The 9,267-nt window shown below is 64.8% G+C and overlaps 1 protein-coding gene across 1 annotated transcript in view; it reads left to right on the top strand.

Moving 5' to 3' along the window:
* The first annotated feature begins 8,222 nt into the window (after positions 1–8,222).
* PPP2R2C (protein phosphatase 2 regulatory subunit Bgamma) overlaps positions 8,223–9,267 on the top strand; it is an 81,185-nt gene continuing 80,140 nt past the window's right edge. Inside the window, exon 1 of the mRNA XM_062212836.1 lies at positions 8,223–8,302. Coding sequence (XP_062068820.1) covers positions 8,233–8,302 — 70 coding nt within the window. The 5' untranslated portion in view covers positions 8,223–8,232. The remainder of the gene's footprint in view (positions 8,303–9,267) is intronic.

Genomic DNA, 9,267 nt, shown 5'->3' with positions numbered 1-9,267 from the left:
ACTCAAATCGGGCACCCATATGGATGCTGGTGCTGCAGGCGGCGGCTTAGCCTACTGTGCCACAGCGCCAGCCCTGGGTTAATTACAAATGAATTGCAGGTACAATGAGAATCCCAACAGGATTTTTAAAAAATATTTATTTATTTATTTGAAAGGCAGAGTTACAGAGAGAGGGGGGAGACAGAAAGATCTTCCATCCGCTGGTTCACTCCCCAGATGATCGCAATGGCTGGGGCTGGGCCAGGCTGAAGCCAGGAGCCAGGAGCTTCTTCTGGGTCTCCCACATAGGTGCAGAGGCCCAAGGACTTGGGCCATCTTCTACTGCTTTCCCAGGCCATTAGTAAGGAGCTGGATCAGAAGTGGAGCAGCTGAGACTCGAACCGGCGACTTTACCACTACACCACAACAGCACACCCCTCACCCCCAAACAGGGTTTTCAGTGGTCTCTGCAAGACTGAAAAGTTACATAGAAAAGCAAAAACCCAAGAACAGTCAAGAAGACTTCGCAGAAAAGTGAAGATCAGACCGATTTGACATTGACTTATTATAAAAGCACCGTATCAGGCAGGGTAGCAATGACACATGGGCCAGACCAAAACAAAACAAGAAGCAAGAAAGAATGGCATAGGACAGAGCCCAGGAGGAGACCCTCAGGGAGAACCGGGGTCGCCCATCACCGTGAGGAGGTCAACAGCCCGGAGAGCGACTCGGATGTTGTGTGTGTGATCAGATCCTACCTCACCCGACACCACAGCGGCTTGCAGTGGGCTAGATCCCTGAGTGACCCATCTTCATTACTTACTTTAAAAATCTGAGAGGCAGAGAGAGAAAGAGAGGGGAGAGAGAGGAGAGAGAGAGAGAGAGAGAGAGAGAGAGAGAGACAGAGACAGAGAGAGTTATCACCCATCCACTGGTTCATTCCCCAAATACTTGCAACAGCCGGGGCTGGGCCAAGTCGCATCCAGGAGCCCAGAGCTCCATCCAAGTCTCCCACCTTGGTGGTAGGAACCCACACACCCAAGCAGCACCTGCTGCTGCCCGGGGTGCACATTGGCGGGAGGTTGGATTGGACGTGGAGGCAGGCCTGGGACCTCATATGAGATGCCGGCATCCCAGCTGGTGGCTTAGCCACTGTGCCACACAGCTGATGGCTTAGCCACTGTGCCTGGTACACAGCTTAACACGGAGATGGAAGGAAGGACATCCTGTAGGAATGTTCTTAGAACTCAGACGTTAGAGAACTATTGACCAAACAGATGACAAGAGGCAAAATGCGTACAAGATAATAAATTTCACTACACCAAAATTAGCTTCTTCTGGGAGTTTGACCCAGTGGGTAAGACAGCAATTTAGGCTGGCGCCGCGGCTCACTAGGCTAATCCTCCGCCTGTGGTGCCAGCACCCCAGGTTCTAGTCCCTGTTGGGGCACCGGATTCTGTCCCGGTTGCTCCTCTTCCAGTCCAGCTCTCTGCTGTGGCCCGGGAGGGCAGTGGAGGATGGCCCAAGTGCTTGGGCCCTGCACCCGCATGGGAGACCAGGAGGAAGCACCTGGCTCCTGGCTTCGGATTGGCACAGCACAACGGCTCAATGCGCTGGCTGTAGCGGCCATTTGGGGGGTGAACCAAAGGAAAAGGAAGACCTTTCTCTCTGTCTCTCTGTCTCTGTCTCTCTCTCTAACTCTGCCTGTCAAAAAACAAAAAAAAAGACGGCAATTTGGGCGCCCACGCCCATGCCGAGTGCCGGGTTCCTGGTCCTGCTCACCTGTGACCCCGGCTTCCTGCTCCCACACCTCCTGGGAGGCAGCAGTGACGGCTCAGGGAATGGGGGCCTGCCACTCACGGGGGGCTGGGTGGGGTTTGCCGCTCTCAGTTTGACCTGGTGCTATCCTGGCCAACACGCCGGAGCTGCCTATTTGTCTCTCCCTCCAGCTACCTGTCTCCTAAGTTAATCAGGAAACAGTGACTTCTGTAGGACAGGAGGACCACAGACGGAAGAAGTACTTCACACAGCCCGAGCACGGGCAGCACCATCTCGGAAACAGCTCCGAGAAATCTCTGAGCAAAAAGCCAGTTACCCAACAGAGAGCTGGGCAAAGGCAATGGGGGCCGTGCAGAGAAGAGAGCCCCCATGGCGGGGAGACCCGTTCCCCGCCCACCTGGGAACCCGGAGAGCCCCCCGCCCCCTGTATCACGTGCTAGTGCAGTTCGGGGCGGGGTCACATATGCACAGCCTCCGGCACACGCGGCCCAGGGCTGTGACACCGTGTGCCCCAGCCGTGTCCCCTGCGTCTCCCCGTGCTGGGGATCCGTACTCCCGGGGCGAGGCGCTGGGTAGGAGGAAGACACTGCCGGCCTGGAGATCCGAGAGGCAGCCTCCTCGGCCAGGACGGTGGGTGGGGTGGTGGGGGGTGGATAACGTGTGAATTGTGGCCCCGAGCACGCTGGTTAATCTTTTTTAATCTTTTTTTTTTTTTTTTTTTTGACAGGGATAGTGAGAGAGAGAGAGACAGAGAGAAAGGTCTTCCTTTTTGCCGTTGGTTCACCCTCCAATGGCCGCCGCGGCCGGCGCGCTGCAGCTGGCACACCACGCTGATCCGAAGCCAGGAGCCAGGTGCTTCTCCTGGTCTCCCATGGGGTGCAGGGCCCAAGCACTTGGGTTACCCTCCACTGCCTTCCCGGGCCACAGCAGAGAGCTGGCCTGGAAGAGGAGCAACCAGGACAGAATCCGGCGCCCCAACCGGGACTAGAACCCGGGGTGCCGGCGCTGCAGGCAGAGGATTAGCCTAGTGAGCCGCGGCGCCGGCCTCGTGGTTAATCTTGCACATCCTCCTGGCTGGGTTGAATCTCGGACTCTGTGGCTCGGCTGTGTTCTGGCCTGTGGATGTGGCACCACGGCCGAGCGCTGTTAGCACGGTGAGCCCTGGGCACAGAGCGCAGCCAGAGCGTGCGAGAAGGTTCTGGAAGCAGGTTCCTGCCAGCTTTAAGATCAATGAAGAAACTAGGTAGAGGTGGGGGAAAACAAATAGTGCTTAGAAAAAAAGGAATGTAGGCCGGCGCCGCGGCTCAATAGGCTAATCCTCCGCCTAGCAGCGCCGGCACACCGGGTTCTAGTCCCGGTTGGGGCGCTGGATTCTGTCCCGGTTGCTCCTCTTCCAGGCCAGCTCTCTGCTGTGGCCCGGGAAGGCAGTGGAGGATGGCCCAAGTGCTTGGGCCCTGCACCCCATGGGAGACCAGGGGAAGCACCTGGCTCCTGCCTTCGGATCAGCGCGGTGTGCCGGCCGCAGCGCGCCTACCGCGGCGGCCATTGGAGGGTGAACCAACAGCAAAGGAAGACCTTTCTCTCTGTCTCTCTCACTATCCACTCTGCCTGTCAAAGATTAAAAAAAAAAAAAAGAAAAGAAAAAAAGAAAAAAAGGAATGTGCAACATGGCGCCATCAGTGGGATGCTTTTATGAGTTTAAACTTTACACAAGAGGATATAACGCCCTGTTCCATTCCACGCTAAGTGCCGCTCAGGACAGCAGCAGCCACACTTAGGCTGGCGTCCAGGAGCACAGGTGGGACGTGGGGTCAGCCTCGCAGGCAGGGCAACAGTGTGTGCCAGTGCACAGCCTGGGGGGGGGGGGGAGGCATCCACTGTGCTCAGGACACGGCCAGCGTCCCGGGAGGAACGAATGGGGCATGCGAGCAACGGGCTGGAGCTGCCCGGGGCATCTGGTGGGGGCCTCTGAGCCCAGAACTTAGCGTGTGGATGCTGCTAGTGTGGAGGTGAGAGGCTGGCTGGGGAAGGGAGGGGCCGAGAGCTGAGTCGAGCCAGGCCAGCCAGACGGGAGGGGGCGTGGCTAGGAGGGTGCGAGGGGCAGACAGCACTGGGGAGCCCACTCACCGTGGGAGGCTCCTGAATCTCTCTCTGTAGCTGAGCACCCACGGCCCTGCCTTTCAGCGGCTGCAGCGTGGCAAACGTGCCGACGCCGAGCCGGGGCGTGGCTCCTAACAGCCTCCCACTGGGAAAAGATGACCTAAAAGCCACGGACAGCAGACCAATTGCTTAGCTTTTCTGCCTGGAATATCACTCAGCCATGGACGGTGAATCCAGTGCTGTTACTCCCACGTAATAACACGAGCAAGTATGGAAAGCACCGTGTAGCCGGGGCTGGTGCCGTGGTAGCAGGTTAAGCCACCGCCTGCAGTGCTGGCATCCCATATGGGTGCCGGATCGAGTCCCGGCTGCTCCACTTCCATCCAGCTCTCTGCTATGGGCTGGGAAAGCAGCTGCAGATGGTGCAAGGTGCTTGGGCCCCTGCACCCACGTGGGAGACCAGGATGAAGCTCCTGGCTTCGGTCTGAGCCAGTTCTGACCATGACAGCCATTTGGGGAGTGAACCAGCCGATGGAAGCTTGCTCTCTCTCTCTCGCTCTCTCTCTCTCTCTCCCCACTCCGTCTGCCTCTCTGTAACTCTGCCTTTCAAATACATAAATAAATCTTAAACAACAACAACAAAATAATAAAAAAGAAACACCACGTGGGGCCCAGAGGTCAGATGAGAAAACCGTCATTCTCTGAGAGTCTACTCACGCAAAATCCCCAAGCTGGCAACAGGACAGTGTGAGGGGCGGGAGGGCGGGCCGTGGGCTGCTCGGCCCTCGCGGGCTGTGTGCCTTGCACACTGGACGCGGCTTCCTCGCAGTGCGGAGGCCGGGATGGCCGAGACCACGGGGCCGGTAGACGGGGCGTCAGGCCAGTGCCTGGCTGCTGACTTGCGCACGGAGAGAAAGCTCCCGCGAGAGAGGCGCTCTCACTTGTCTGCTGTCATCAGAGCACCCGCCCCACCACGAGGGCTCCCACTCTGGACTGCATCCCTGCCAAGGACCCCCCCCCCCCAACCTGCACCCATCGGCCCAGGCGTGGGGCTTCAGTGTGGGACGCCCGAGGGAGCCCCGGGAGGCGGGTGGCGGTCAGCTGTGTAAGTTCACCCCGTGGTGGTGCAGCAAGCTGAGCGCTGACCAGCTTCAGCCCAGGCCGCTGGGACGGAGCACCACGGGCCGGGGCTTAACCGCAGAAGCTCTTCACTCACAGCTCAGGCGGCTGGACAGGCTCCGGGTGGACTGGCTCCTGGGGGGTGGGGGGCTTTGGCTGCTGAGCGGGCGGCTACTGTTCTGCTGTGTGTGCAAATGTCCCGGCCTCTCCTCACAAGGGCGCTGACCCCGTGACCCGGGCCCTGCCTCGTGACCCCACCCAGCCCTAATCACCTCCAAACACCACCCCACGGGGGTCAGGGGGCAGATCCAGCCTGCGGCACCCTCACCTGCACACGTCCTGTGCAGCCAGGAGAACCACTTAGCCTGTGTGTGTGTGTGTGTGTGTGTGAGTGCATGCGCGGGGGTGGGGGTCAGTGGCACCAGAGACCGGCATGGCAGGGACCATGAGAAGGAGTGGAAGGACACTGTGCAGCCGGGAGGGACACAGCAGCAGGTGGAGCAGCCCGAGGCAGGGGACTCAGAGAGGTGAGCGGGGAGAGGGCCAGCAAGGTGACACCCGCCCTGGGAGACCGGAGCTGCTTCCTGGGAAGGAGGGGGGAGTGTGGTAAGAAGCCAGCGTGGAGGGCTCCAGTGGGTGAGGACGGGGCACAGCAGGTGCAGGCGTGGCCGCCCCAGTGGACGGCTCTCGGCTGAGGAGGAGACCCAAGTGGGGGCTCGTGTTGTGGGATGTGACGTGTCTCCCCTCATCACCTCCTGCCCTCCATGCACCTGCACCCGGGCACCCACTTTCTCCCCTTCGCTTATGGCGCCCTGGGGGCTGCGGTCTGCTCTGTCCCGTCCAGCTCGCCCCACGGGGCCAGGCGGTTTCTGGTCTGTCTGCCGCTCTGCCCCGTACCGGGAAGGTGCTGGCACATGGTAGCTGCTCAGCAAACACTGTGGAAGCACAGGGAGGCCCCTGCGGAGAGAGGACTGCGGGCTGGGGGATGGCAGGATCTGGAGCTCTGGCTCCCACGAGAGGCGGCAGGGACACGCCCAGGGGCCACCGTGGAGGGGACAGCAGATTACAAAACGGTGGGTGTGAGCGTGGGTAGGAGGCTGAGGCAGGGGCCTTGGCTCTGATGGGGCGGGGTTAGGAGAATGAGGGAGACTGTCCAGTGGGGTCCAGGGCTGGGGGGAGGGCTGCCCAGCCTTGGGGCCCAGTGAGGCTGGAGGCCGCCAACCCTGGGTGCCCAGCCTGGCCCAGAAGCTGACCAAAGGCCAGCCACGGAATCACTGGGCGTGGGGCTGACGCTGGCAGGAGGTAGGGGATCCTGTGGGGGGGGGCAGTGGCCAGTGGAGGGGGAGGTCAGGCCCTACAAGGCACAAGCTCCCGGCTCCCGCCACAAGGCAGCTCCTGTGGTCACCCGCTCCCTAGAGGTGAGGCTGCCATCATTTTGCTGTCCTGAGCCAGGGAGGCAGGAGCAGGGCCGGGGGAGAGTGTGAGGTGCCCAGCTTTGGAGCGGAGCTGGTGTGAGAGAGAAGGTGCCCGGTGGCTGGTGACAGGCGACAGGGATGGCGGTCACCCTCCTGTGGTGCAGGCTCAGCACAGCCCAGGGTCTCTGGTCCTTGCATTGCCTCTGCCCTTCATTGCGAGGATGGGCTCCACGGAGAAAGGGCGCAGCCGGCACAGGTGAGGGTGCTCGCCCTAGGCCGCTCAGCAAGCAGGTGCCAGCGGCCCCCCGGCCTCCCAGCTGCAGCCCCTGGTGCACCCCCCGGCCTCCCAGCTCCAGCCCTCTCCCATACCCCTCCCGGTCCGCTTAGGGCCCTCTGTGGAGTGAAACTGCCTCCCTCTCCCACAAGAGACCTCAGGTGGCACCCACTGCCCTGTCTTACCCAAACCTCGCTCTCTGTCCCAGAACCCCTGGGCTCTCTTGCCCTCCACGACAGTTTTGGGGGGTCTACTTGGGGTCCCCCAAGGCTGAGGGAAGCAAAGAGCATGGCAGGGTCTCCCAGAGGGCGGACCGACTCCACCTCCCTCAGGAACTCCTAGGCCCACTGAACACACCCCCACCCCCGCCCCTGCCCCGGGGCCAGGCAATTTGCAGCCTGCCCCCCCCCCCACTGCCCTTGCCCCCCGCTGAGGCCTGATGGAAGCCTTGAAGCCCCCACTGGGGCCTGGAGACCCACCAGGCTAGGGGTCAGCCGGCAGGAGGCGCAGCTGGACCGAAGGGTGCACCAGGGACTGGGTGCTGTGACATGGGCCGCGCTGACGGCCAAGGGGAGGAGAGGGAGACTGGGAGAGGCCGAGGGAGGAAGGCCAAGGGCCGGGACAGGCCGAAGGGGATGTGGCGGAGCCCGCCTTTGGCCTGCCCCCGGCCTGGCTTCTTCATTTCACCTGCGAGAGGGGGGCAGCTCGAGGGGAGATCCCCAGGCTCGGCCATCCAGTCCAGAGTTCTGCCCCGCAGGGCGCCGACGCCCGCGGCTCCAGACCATCTGCCCATCTCAACTCCCACCCAAACCTCTCCTCCGGGGACTCGCCCCTCGGCGGCAGCCCCCCAGCCCCCGGCCCTCCCGGTCGGGGGAAGCTGAGCGCCCCCTGCCCCTGCTATGCGCCCCACCCGGCTGCGGGCCGTTCCCTGAGCCGAGCACCTGGGCAGCCAGAGAACCCAGCCGCACCCCGAACGCGCAGCTAAGCGCCCCGCAGGGTGCCTCGTCCCCGCTCGCGGCCCCGGGCGCACCCCGGCACAGCGGCGGGGCGGCCTGCGCGGCGCCGGCTCCGGCTCCACCTGCAGCGCGGGGGCGGAGGAGCGGGCGGCGCGAGGGAGGGGCCTGCGGCAGCGGCGGCGGCGGCGGCGGCGGCGGCGGCACCAGCCCGCGCAGCCCGGCTCGGCCCCGGCTCGCTCGGCGCACCGCAGCGCCGCGCGCATCCCCTTGCCGCCGCCGCCGCCGCCGGGCGCCCGGGCACCAGGCCACCGCCGCCGCCGCCGGCGCACAGACGCAGCGCGCACGGGCCGGCCGGGATGCGCGCCCGGGCCCCGGCCCGCCCGAACCCGCGGCCGCCGCCCGCCCGCCGCGCGCTCGCCTGACCGCGGCGCCCGCCACCCCCCCAAGACCTCCCCCGCCGCCCCCGGCCGAGATGCCCACCCCCCGGGGCCCCGGCGGCCCGCGCCTCTGCTAGGCTGCGGCGGCATGGCCCGCGCGCCCGGCGCGACCTCTGCGGATTGCATCGGTGTGCGGCGGCGGGGCATGCCCAGGGCACCGGGCACGGCCTTCAATGGGCGAGGACACGGACACGCGGAAAATTAACCACAGCTTCCTGCGGGACCACAGCTATGTGACCGAAGGTAACGTACGTGTTGTCCGAGGCCCCCTCCGGCGGCCGCGGCGTGGGGATGCCGTCGCACCCAATGCCCTCCGAAGGTTTGCACCGCGCGCTGCGTGTCGTGTGCCCCGGGCCCGGGGTGGGGGGCAGGGAGCCCGAGGGCCGGGAGAGGGCAGCGCCCTCCTCCTACTCCGCGCCGGACGGCGGCCCGGCCACGGGCTGTAAAAAGAGGCCACCCCCGCGGCGGCCAATCTGGTGGAGACGCCCTGGAGCCCTGTAAGGGCCCAGAGGCCGGCGCTGGCCATTTCGGCCCTCCCCAGCGCCCGCAGAAATGTCTAGGCTGCCCACTCCCTGGAGACGCAGAGGGACCCGGAGGAGGTGGGGGGGAACCCACCCAGTGCGGGACCCTCGGGAGGCTGCGGGCCCCTCCCCGCGCGCGCCGAGGCAGGGTCCCTCGTGGGAGGGAGAAGGCGGCCGCCCGGGCTGGTGCTGGATTCCCAGCGAGCTTCCACCCGGCGGGGATTGCTCCGCAGCCCAGCGGGCCTCGCGTGGAAGTCGGTCCCGCAAGCCCCACCCCCACCAGAGGCGGGCGGGTCGGCGCTCGGGGTCTCGGGGATCGCTGGGGACAGCACGCGGGGCGAGCCCGGGCGCAGGGTGCGGAGAGCCGCGGCGAGCTGCGGCGGGGGGCGCTCACGCTGGGGACTTGGCCGGGGGTCGGGACCGGGGGCCGGTTGCGGCCTCCCCAGGGGCTGCGGGACTGGCCGCAGCCGTGCTGTGCGGTTTTCAGCGAGGGGTTCCCGGGTGGGCGCCCCAGGGGGAGGTGCGCGTGGGCGCCTGTGCCAGGGATCCTGCGTGGGCCCGGCGCGGGCGGCGGGCTCTGGGGGCGGGGGTGTCCGGCGGAAATGAGAGCGCGCGGAGCGGAGGCCGGGGCGATGCGGGCCGGCGCGGGGGCCTGGGCGGCGCTCCCCGCTCCGGAGAAGAACCGCT

This window comes from Lepus europaeus, chromosome 16 (genome assembly GCF_033115175.1).
Source record: "Lepus europaeus isolate LE1 chromosome 16, mLepTim1.pri, whole genome shotgun sequence".
In the NCBI taxonomy this organism is placed as follows: domain Eukaryota; kingdom Metazoa; phylum Chordata; class Mammalia; order Lagomorpha; family Leporidae; genus Lepus; species Lepus europaeus.
This window is presented reverse-complemented; position numbering and strand designations above follow the sequence as displayed.